Source organism: Phymastichus coffea, unplaced genomic scaffold, assembly GCF_024137745.1.
Source record: "Phymastichus coffea isolate CEN01 unplaced genomic scaffold, Cenicafe_Pcof_1.1 PCOF00128, whole genome shotgun sequence".
NCBI lineage: Eukaryota > Metazoa > Arthropoda > Insecta > Hymenoptera > Eulophidae > Phymastichus > Phymastichus coffea.
The window spans coordinates 84841-95679 of NW_026706939.1; the positions used below are offsets into that span (position 1 = coordinate 84841).

The window sequence follows — 10839 nt, forward strand, 5'->3', positions numbered from 1 at the left end:
TTACATTCAAAAATTTATAATATTGTTATAAAAAAATAAATGATAGTTTTATTGCTAGGAATAACAATTTATTATAAGAAATACTTGAATTATTAATTGTAAGAAATTTATATTTTTAATAATAACGGCTTGTTAGATATAATTATAAAAAAATTTTTATTTCATTATAATCTCATTTTCTCATTGATTAACTTAATAATGCCAGGCCCGACGAGAATATAATATATCTTTTTATTATCTTCAAAAATTAATTAATGATTTTAAATAACATATCCATAGAAAAAAATTAATATCACATATTGAATATGTCTAACTAATAGTTGAATTGTATAATATCACAGGAAAATAAAAACTTTTTTGTTGATAACATGATTTTTACGTCAATAGCTCCTAGACCTCCTCCTTGAAATCTACTCCTTAAAATTAGCATTGGTCAGTATTCCCTTGTTTATGTTATGTATCCATGTAGTTACATACCACTGCAGACTCAATGTTACACTAAAAAATTACAATTGTTACTCATTAGCACCTTCTGTATGCTCTAGGTTTCCTAACAAAAAAACTCAATTTCTATGTTGTGACTTAAATTAAAAGTACGATGAACTAAAGAATTAAGTACTGAATTGATCATTATATACATAATATAATAACAAAAGCTGTATCAGTCAACTTCAATGGAAAAAGAGAAAAATATAATTGAGCAAATATCTGTTAAAAAAGCATGCTTCATCATTATTGCCAAGAGTACTCATTACATGGAAACATCCACTGTAGAATCGTCACTGAATTGTATAATTTACTACCTTTGCCTATCTGCTTTATCATCAGTATTTTATCCAGCATTTAGCTTACCAGTTATTTTGCTTCTTCTAACTAGAAGATGGTAGTTTGATTATTTGTTTCATTGATAAAATTATTCTGATGCAACAAATAATTGAAAGTACATGGTTCAAAAATAATACAGTTATGCTGTAAACTAAAAAATAATTTCTAGATCATTAAACTTACATCTCACGCTATTGACATTAATGCCCTTGCCATGTCCAACAGCAAACATGTGAGCTTTTAGCAGGATGTTTTTGGTATTTAAGCACAAGAATATTATCCTAATAAGATTTTCTTTTCTCTGTAATAATAGTATACCATCTATTGTACATACTTTTGTATCATTAAAATCGATAATTTATAGAAAAATCACAGTTACACTAAGAAAATGTTAATACCTTTTTTTAAAACTGAAGTGGAAATCCAAGAATACTAGGGAGCTAAAATAAAAATTTTAACAAAGTATGCGAGCTTTCAATAAAATAATGATTAATAAAAATATAAATAACTTATCTGATTTTTTGAGGTTATATACTCTTTAACTTCATAGATAAAATATGTGAAACTGTAATATATCTGTACCTTAAATAATTAGGGATAACTTGTAAGGCATCATTTACTCATATTTACTGAAAATTCAAACAAAGTATCAATCATCTTTGATACATCATTAAATGCGCCAATTCGACACTTCGATTTAAACTAATTGTTATAGATCATAGTCAATTCATCTCTGATAATAGATATTAAGACGACTTACTAGCTTCGAGAAAGTCCTCATCAGCTGTAATCCAGACGCAGCCGCTCTCTTATCCCCCACCGCTCCTACTATATCATATGTGTACAAAATCACTCACAAGTAATGAACTGGTAATTGATGAACTACGAATCAAAACATCAAATAATTTACGTAGAAAAAGTGCGCATGAATTTTGTAAATGAATGGTATGAATTAATCGTTTGCAGATCATTAACGCGTGCGCATGGAAATATTTTACAATTACACTTTTGTATTTTTTATCCGTGATAAGCACACTACACAAACACAGTACATAGTTTTGTTAACTTTACTAATGATATGTTATTGTACTGTATTTTTTTTAAATTTTCGTTAACACCCGGCTGATTCTGGAAGCCGCATGCCTTATTTAAGTCAATCGATTGGATAAAGACTCGTTCTACAATTGGTAAAATAAATGACGGCTGCTATATATATTTATATATTTGTATAGACCTGTACAGCTACCAACTCTATTTTTGAGGAGTCGGCAATTTTAAGAATATATTATTGGTGCATTTCAATAGATTTTTGAAAAGCAGCTGACTACTTTTCATTAGATTTTATGCTGTTGACTTTTCTCGTTTTACTTGTTTTCCTTGAAAAATCTTTTTGCTATTTTTTATCAGTTTTATTTGAATACATTCAATCTTTTAGGTATTAACAATTTATAAATCTTAATCATTCTTAAATTGTTTTGATCTTAAAGTATAAAAGAATTATTAGGAATTAATGCTTCATAATCATTTCAAAAGGCAAATTATTTAGATTACTCTATATATTTAAATAATAATTATTTCAATAAAGGAGAATAATTCTTTCGTATAATTGTACAAAGTGCAATAAATATGCATGTATTCATAAAATAATATTTCAAAAGTAAACACATTAACAGATTTTCAGCAGATGACAAAACGTTGAAGGAGCTGTTATGATTTCAAGTAATTGAACTCAAAGTAAAACATAAATTAGATGGCTAGTCCTATGACAGAAGATATACCATTAAACTTTGATACTCAAGGGACATCACCTAATACAATTACTACCATTGATAATGGAAATCTTACATTAGAAGAACAAGTCCATGTTATAACAATTCCTGTAATTAATTCTCTACCACTCCATCACAATATCAATGTTTTACCTGAACCACCACTACGATTCATTAACCGAAGTGCACCACCATCATATGAAGAAGCTATTAATTCTAATGGTATGTATTTGAATCTAGTGTTTCAGCTAAATATTTTATTAAAGCTTCTTATTATAAAATTCTTATTAATTTTTAGCTCTACCACCTTCTTATGAGTCTTTATTTGGTCGAATGAGACAAGCACATAAGTCAAGCAAAGGATTATTTGATTTCTTGCCGAATGTATTAGTTTTACTTCTAGGCACAAGTAATTATTATAAAAAGGATATTATAAAATGTACCATGTATATATATTAACTTAAATCTATCATTTATAATTTTTCAGTTGGATGCACAATCTTATTGGTGGTTTCCTTTGTGCTTCCAATAATTATGATAATCATTGGTGGATTATATCTCCATGATTGTCCTCAAGGAGAAGATATTCCAGTCTACTTGTTAGTAGGTGGAATTTTTGGTGTAATTAAGGAGTCATTAAAGTTTACAAAAGCAGTTCGGTATTGTGGTGATGAAGAACGAGTACGACAGTCTACTACGCTGATTTTGATAAATTGTTTTCTATTAGGATGGTTAATTTTAGGTAATATTAGTTTTATTACATAATTCTATAGCCTGACAATGTGAATATTATAAAATATTTATGAATTGTAACGTTTCTAGGTTCAATATGGGTTTATAAAGAGTATGAACCAAATTATGATCCTAGACTTGGTAAATATTGTAATAAAACTCTTTATCTTTTTGCATTTTGGCTTACTACAGGCTACATAGTGATAGCTGTGATGTTAATTGGTCTTTACAGTTTTTCATTGGCTTGTATATTGTTTACAAAGTAGGATGCTTGATTTCGTGATCCTAAAAGTATTTTTTAGAAATATTTTTTTTCAGCTTGAAATAAATGAAAAGTACTGAGAATTAAGATTGCAACCATTTTTTAAAGTTATTATTGTTTTAACAATACATTCCTTTCATAATTTGGTTTAAGACCAACGTGATATTGTATAAAAAAAAGCAAGCTAGGTTTGACAGGATTCAGGTACCTGAGTAATTTTTTAAACGAAATTCAAGCATCCACAAGTATTAGATTTACATGGCTTTAGAATTTTCAGTGATTTTTAAAAATTGAATCAATGTTAAATATTTATTTTTCTTATGACATACTGAATATTAGAAAATAAGTAGTGTCGAGTATTATAATTAAGACAAAAATAATATAAGAATATAAATTAACATTTCTAATTACTATATATAGACTGTCTTTTTTAAATACACTGAGAATATCAATTTAATAAAAATATTACCTTTTCCATTCATCTTGTAAAATAAAATCAATTTTTTGAATAAAAAAAATTTAATACTACTGTAATTAACCAATTACAAACTTTTGATACATGAATATATTTACTGTATAATTAATTTTACAAATGAATTATATGAATCAATATATTTAAAACAAATTGAACCTGTTAATTGTTTTAATAAATGCAACAGAAAAAATCTGTATATTTTTTGTAAAGCACTGAGAAAAAAATTTAATTGCTTATTTTGTGTGTATCTGAAAACTGTCTATTAAATGAAATATGTAAACCTAAGAATTGGATACACATTCGTTTAGGATTGGAAAAATTGAAAATGGCGATGATAAATCACTAGCTATATTTAATAGTTATTGTTAATTAATCTGTATTTATGAATTTCATTTTAACCAAAATGATTGACAAGTATTATAAAATGTATAATGTATGTGTAATAATAGTGTTATTATGGAATGCAGCACAAAAATCATAAATTTTTTGTAACATAATAACTTTTTTATCTAATATTGTAAACTAATATTGATGAAAATATTAATAATTTTTCATTATGATGCATTTATCTTGCTGCACTGTTTGTTGAAAATGAATATAAAGCCAAAATAAAATATTTTTACCCTACAGCTTAGATAAAGCTCAAGTCACAAGTTTTAGTTATCCTATACAAAAGATAACTTCTATTATTGTTATTTTCTTTTAACTTTGAGTAATATAATTGAGGGATTTTAGCTTTTCGTTTACTCGATTTGAGGTAACGAAATTGGGCGATACATCGGTTTTGTCATTAATACCAACGAAGTACTATAAAACAGACAAAATATTTAATTATTTTTATAAAATTCTCTTTTATTAATGATGCGAAAAACATTTTTGTATTACATATATATGACGAGTAGCTCAACAGTTGTACACAATTACGAAATTTTAATGGAAATTTTTCAAAACCGTGCGTCTCCGTAACCATTAAAGCTATTAATATCAATTGTTTTAGATCATAAATCATAAACTATCAAAGTATTACTGCAAAATCACCTTTACAACAATATTTCAAAAGTTATTAACTTTCATTACAAACAACTAACAATAAAAAAGGTATTTCTACTTTATTTAATAGTAGATTACGTACCAAGAGTGGGAAAGTATTGGTAAGTTCGTTGCACATGAGAATTAACAATCTAATCAAAGTGGCATTTGCATCGCCGAGGACGAGAGGTGAGCAGGTGGCCATCTCATAAGTTAGCCGCAGGATGCTCGCGCTATCATCCCTCACTGTTTATTATATAATGACAGCTTCGTTAACTTAAATGTTGATTCTTATAGAAATAAAAGTCCAAGTAATCGAACAGGAAAAGAATTATGAAAATAGAAAATATATTTTTAGGAATATTGCTATATTTTTATAAAGAAAGTTAATAACTTATTGAATGTTATTGAAAAGGTATTTTTGCATTAATATTTTGATAATTCATAGTTTTTCGATTATTTAATAAAAAAAGTTGATATATAGATAGAGATAAATATTTTATTTTATTTCACAAAAATAATTAAATTTGTTATAACTGTTAATCTAGTCATCATAATGGCTTAAATATTTATACTGAAGTTCAATAATATATAAACAATAAAAAAAAATAAATTCTTAAAAAATAAATTTAATTATTTATTTATCAATACTTTCTCAAGTACCTATTATTATCAATAGTTTAGGAAAACTCTTGAGGTAAGTCCACGATAATGTTTTTCCAGTCACAAAATATAATATATAATTTTACTATGGATATTCGTATGATTGTTCATTATTTCATACTTATAAAAATTTTATTTTGTATTTGCAATTTACAAATTATTTATTTGAAAACATTAACAAGTGAAAGTAATTGTTTCTTTTTATTTGTTGGCAACGAATTTTAAAATAAAGGACAACAATATTTTACATTTTACATATAATACAATAAAAAGTGTATTAAAATGTTAAATTGCATAAATAATTAAAATTCCATGTTGATTTTTTCATTTTTTAAACCTACGCAGCTGGAATTAAAAAAAATTATGATACAGTAAGTCACGTCATTCTAAATAATCGTCATAAAACATTTCAATAATTTATTGTTTTTTTCCTTAACGCAAAAACATTTTTGCAGTGGGGTTATATTTTTTTAGAAAGTAGATAAAAACGTTTGGTAAATATTCGAATCTACACAGGATTGCTATTACATTTTCACAAGGTAAGTATTTGTAATTATTTTTAATTACTGTCAAAGCACAGAAATATGGCTTTTGCAAAAAAATATCCGTGGCTGTATGTTTACACTCTCTATGCTGCAAATAAAAATTTTAATAGATATTGTTGATTAAAAATTGATTCACACATATATTAATAAAGTGAAAGCAAATTTCGATACAGTAATTTATGTATTTCATGAATGAGTTGAGAGATGAAAAGGTTTCCGCATGAACCTGCTATCATCGTAAAAAAAAGGCATAGATGAGCGGGCTGGTCAAAGTTTCTCTATACAGACCCAAAATGCAGCTTGGTCGTTGGACTGGAAAAGTACCCGGCAGCTACGTGAGCACCTATAGTTCGTAATCATACTTGTCATTTTCATCCTCCGTCTCGCCCTCGTACGACTCGAGAACTTCTCTCTTCAGATATTTTATTTTGCATGGCTCGTCGTCCTCGCAGACGTCGCTCAACGACTCCAAAGAATCCTAATAGAATAATGCGTATTTTTAACAGGCGTGCTTGGACATTCACGAAAAAACCCGAGATTTCTTGTGCAATAACAATAAAATAAAAACGAAAATCAGTTGATCAAAGTAAAATATATATGTGTATTGCTTTTAGTTAATAAGTTCTTATAAAATATTTATCATCGCGCACTTTGTGCAACTAAGATTCGATTATTTTATTTGATACACAACAACAAGCAAGAGAATTATGCTTTTGAGATTAAAGTGTTGAAACTTTATTAAAAGTAACTTTATAGAACTAAAGTCCGCGCCATAGTAATTTAAAAGATGTCACATAATTATTTTGAATGGAATTATCTCAAAACTGTGAAATTCAAATATTAATAATGCAGCGTTTGAAACCGTCCTCGTAATTTTCTGAAAAAAAAAAACATATTTGCACAACAATCCACAAATTATTAAGCTTCAATGAAAGACAATAGTAGTAAATAGGTCAAAGAAACGTTATTTACAAAACATTCACGAATTAACTAATTAATTATTAACATGGATGTTTTACATTTGAATACACGTTGATTAAACAGTTGAGTATTTATTACAACTGATCCTGTATGAATCATAAATAAATAATAAGGAGCTCAGAATAAAAATAGTATTAGTTACATAAAAAATAATGGAAACGAGCTTTATATCCTGTGCAGACTCGTGGTAATATCCGTCAGCCGCTGAATGCTCAATGAGACTTCTTTCTGCGCACGCCTTTTTATAATTCGCGCGCAACGACGGCAAAATCCACGAAAGTAATGATTCTATCAAATATCCTTCCGAATGACGTTAAAAATGTCACCCGATAGGTATGATCCGGAAGTAGAATAGGTCGCAGCGGAAGTGTCTATTTCTGGATGATAATTCATTTACTTGTTCCTCATCTCTCTTTCACGCGGCATAAACGGATTTCCCCGATGTGCAACGGAAACCACAGCGACGAGTGTCGTATATAGCCACGATTTATCTCCATTGAGATACTCGTCAAGTAATCAAATATTTTGGAAATTCGGTTGAATACAAATCTGTCCGGCGAAGACGATTATTGTTTCTACATAAGACATTCTTTTATTCCATTTTTTGTTTGCCGGAGATAAGCTGTCTATCAAAAACAACAATTAATTTAAGATTCATATTATCGGACAAAGATATTTGAGCAACATCATATAGATTAATTGGTCGGTTTGCCTATCAAACCAATCACGAGCGCTCATACGAGTAAACTATGAACATTCAATTTTGGATGGAACTGGATGAAAAGTGCATAGAATAATTGGCATCCCATTATAAGTAAAAAGAGAAAAACGACAAATTAATGAAGAGTTTACCGTCTCAGGCAACGGCTTGGGTTCGGGCGGTAGCAGTTCCGGAAAGTAGGCAGTGACACACCTAGCCCGCCATACCGGGATTATACCTGTCCTCAATGGAACTGGTTTCATCTCCTTCTTCTCGGTCATTATCTTCTCGGCAGCCTCTTCCGCGCAAGTATCTTCCCCGACGCTCGCCTCCTGCGCGAAATGTCGGTATGGATACGGAAGCTAATTGGCGTTACAGCTTTGTCTTATTAGCTTTGTCTGTCTGCGCGCTCGTGAATTTAGAATCCTTTAGTCTTGTATCGTGACACAACGAAACTGAAACGAACAACTGATTGGGATAATCCGAATGAAGACTTACCCGCGAAGCTGTCGTTTCCTCACGGACCGGATCCACGCTAATCAACGCGTAATAGCCGTGCTGCATACTCCCGTCTTCAAAAATGTAACAACCACGCCCAACTGGCTATGTAATAACAATTTCTTTTTAATTCCACATTTACTCACTATTAACGCTCATTTAACGCTCTATAACCAGCAACTCATCAAAGAATCGATTGTCTACAGTAATTTTATTCGAAGCATGTGTGTTTTCGAATGATTGGTCGAAAAATCAGTTATTAGGTTCCTTAATTAATAAAAAGAAAGCAAGGTATAAGACAGTACAAACCAAATTCGTGTCCCAAAATCCATGAAAGCGATGCTTCGAATGAATAAGTTGGCCAGCGCCGTGCATGCGATCGACGATCCAGTTGCCGTAGAATTTCGAGCCTGTCGCTGCATAAGTGTAAGTACCCAATCCGTGACGGTAGCCACGTTTCCAACTACCCTTGTAAACGTCGCCGTTGCGATAATAATAAGCACCGATGCCATGCCTCATGTCGCGCTTCCATTCGCCTGCACCAAACAGCTGTATCTTTACTTATGACATTGCAAACGTGATTCTGTTTCCTGTTCATTTGTAAGGCGCGGTCGGGGATATTGATCCGGTGGCTTGCCTCTTTACGTTAGATATTTCACATTTTTTGTTTGTCAGCTTACTTGGCTTCTTTTTTTGTTTCAAAATCAACCGACATCTCATAGCCTTACATTGTTGTTTCTATTAATAACAATTAGCCACAAAAATTTGCTTGAAGTGACGTTAATCATAGCGAAAAATCGTTTGACTTCTCTCTGTCTGTAATCTGCCAGTTACAATTTTTATAATAAAGCGAAAAGCTTGAAGCTTTATTAAGGATTTGCGGAACTATCGCAGAGACGAATGACCGGAAGAAAAAACGTAGATGGACGCGAGGCGATCACGAGCAGTGGGGAGAAGGTATAGATATATGTACATCGACCTTCAATCACCTTCGTATCGAGTGCCATCGGGATAAATGAAGCTTCCGCACCCGTGTTTGGAGTTGCGGCGCCATTCGCCTTCGTATCTAGCGCCTGACTTTGCGAATACGTAGGTGCCGTGGCCTTGACGTAATCCTTGGCAATAATGACCCGAGTACATGTCGCCGTTGGGTAGCAATGCTTTACCATTTCCATGACGATCGCCAGCCAAGTTTCGTTCACCCTCGTATAGCTATTTGCAAATCAGTCGTAGATTTTACTTTCTTCATAATACTTCCATATTTTTTGTTTGCTACCTATAGGCACGACACACTTAACGTGCGTCTTTACCAAATTATGGAATGCATTGTTAATTTATAATACGTAAAAGGAGCGCCATTGTTCACTATTTTCATATTAATTGTAAATATCATTCAAAAACTCATTCGTTTTTCAAAATTTCAGTAGTTATATGTGAAAATTATTCGAAGAAAGTCTGACCAGTCAAATTAACCTCAATCAAAATATCAATCTGATGTTTAACTTATATGCTAAACTCTACTAATTTATCGATGAAACTTACTCCCAAAGGATTTTCAATGACGCTTCTGCCTGATTCAATTTCCTCGTATGATTCTTCTTCGCTCATGTTTCTGATCAAGTTGGGCAAACACTATTATCTCAGCTGAAATGTATGTAATGTGATTATTGTTACGTTTTTATATTCATATTTTTTTTCATCGTAAATTACACCGCGTTTACGATTCAAATTTGCAATATCTTTCGATGGTTTTTTCAACTGCTTACATTTGAATGAGCTTACTGCGATGCATTTTGAAAGTCCAATAATAAATTTCCTTGACGCGCCTTAAATGCAGAACTTACACTGCCAGTATTTGATAGTAAAGAATTTCAATAAAATTCTTTAAAAGCTGATGCCTTATTGAATTTTACTGACCGTACAAGATCCTACAAAAATCCTGCAATATACGAATATCTGTGTATTTGTGTACAGATGTCTTTCAGGGTTACTTTTTCAGACTGTACAAATGAAGTGTCTATTGTTTAGTCGAAGCCTTTTGTAAGATAACCCCCTCCCCACAACATCATCTACATGTAAGGATTAGAAAATAATTCGAATATTTAGTAAAATCATATTTATAAAAGTTTTTTATTGAAAATTCTCAACAATTTCATACGTAATTATAATCCTATATAAAATCAAAATATATCCTAAATATACATTCTGGAAGTTCACATCACAATACATGTCTATACTTACATTTATTTAGGGTATGATCATTGACATTCATCCAATAAACATCATATATGCACGACACGCTCATTTCTTGACCTTTTTCTGTAACAGAAACCCTAGACAAAGTCATTTCCATCTGATGT

At 30.5% G+C, this 10839-nt stretch overlaps 2 protein-coding genes and 1 long non-coding RNA gene across 5 annotated transcripts; 1 reads left to right on the forward strand and 2 right to left on the reverse strand.

Annotated features, from left to right (window-relative positions):
* Positions 1-361: 361 nt before the first annotated feature.
* Positions 362-1294, reverse strand: LOC131671569 (uncharacterized). The gene is made up of 3 exons (XR_009302549.1): positions 1224-1294; positions 1009-1126; positions 362-498 (listed from the first exon to the last, which is right to left on the reverse strand). It is a non-coding gene; the product is annotated as an uncharacterized LOC131671569 (long non-coding RNA).
* Positions 1295-1599: 305 nt separating this feature from the next.
* On the forward strand, positions 1600-3926 carry LOC131671566 (uncharacterized). Of its 2 annotated transcripts, none has more exons than XM_058948069.1 (5): positions 1600-1770; positions 2499-2816; positions 2893-3003; positions 3082-3336; positions 3417-3926. In XM_058948069.1, exons 2-5 carry the CDS (start codon positions 2576-2578, stop codon positions 3590-3592), a joined length of 783 nt encoding a protein of 260 aa, XP_058804052.1. In that variant the 5' UTR covers positions 1600-1770; positions 2499-2575; the 3' UTR covers positions 3593-3926. The 2 variants fall into 2 exon arrangements, with proteins under 2 accessions (XP_058804052.1, XP_058804054.1); XM_058948071.1 differs by having other exon boundaries at positions 2507-2816.
* A 2210-nt stretch (positions 3927-6136) lies between these two features.
* Positions 6137-10772, reverse strand: LOC131671540 (radial spoke head 1 homolog). Of its 2 annotated transcripts, XR_009302546.1 has the most exons (9): positions 10721-10772; positions 10246-10418; positions 10022-10123; positions 9469-9691; positions 8789-9015; positions 8480-8584; positions 8134-8313; positions 6589-6778; positions 6137-6388 (listed from the first exon to the last, which is right to left on the reverse strand). XR_009302546.1 is itself a non-coding variant. In XM_058948031.1 (8 exons), the coding sequence occupies exons 3-8, from the start codon at positions 10085-10087 to the stop codon at positions 6644-6646; spliced, it is 936 nt and encodes a 311-aa protein (XP_058804014.1). In that variant the 5' UTR covers positions 10088-10123; positions 10246-10418; positions 10721-10772; the 3' UTR covers positions 6137-6643. The 2 variants fall into 2 exon arrangements, 1 of the variants encoding a protein (XP_058804014.1); XM_058948031.1 differs by having other exon boundaries at positions 6137-6778.
* Positions 10773-10839: the final 67 nt, after the last annotated feature.

Bases quoted from the DNA above. Each gene is read 5' to 3' on its own strand.
- LOC131671566 (XM_058948069.1), top strand. From the start codon at position 2,576: ATGGCTAGTCCTATGACAGAAGATATACCATTAAACTTTGATACTCAA. The intron at 3,004-3,081 runs GTAATTATTATA...ATAATTTTTCAG, and splicing joins AGTTTTACTTCTAGGCACAA to TTGGATGCACAATCTTATTG. The intron at 3,337-3,416 runs GTAATATTAGTT...TAACGTTTCTAG, and splicing joins ATTAGGATGGTTAATTTTAG to GTTCAATATGGGTTTATAAA.
- LOC131671540 (XM_058948031.1), bottom strand. From the start codon at position 10,087: ATGAGCGAAGAAGAATCATACGAGGAAATTGAATCAGGCAGAAGCGTC. The intron at 9,692-10,021 runs GTAAGTTTCATC...ATTTGCAAATAG, and splicing joins TCATTGAAAATCCTTTGGGA to CTATACGAGGGTGAACGAAA. The intron at 8,314-8,479 runs GTAAGTCTTCAT...CATTTCGCGCAG, and splicing joins AGGAAACGACAGCTTCGCGG to GAGGCGAGCGTCGGGGAAGA.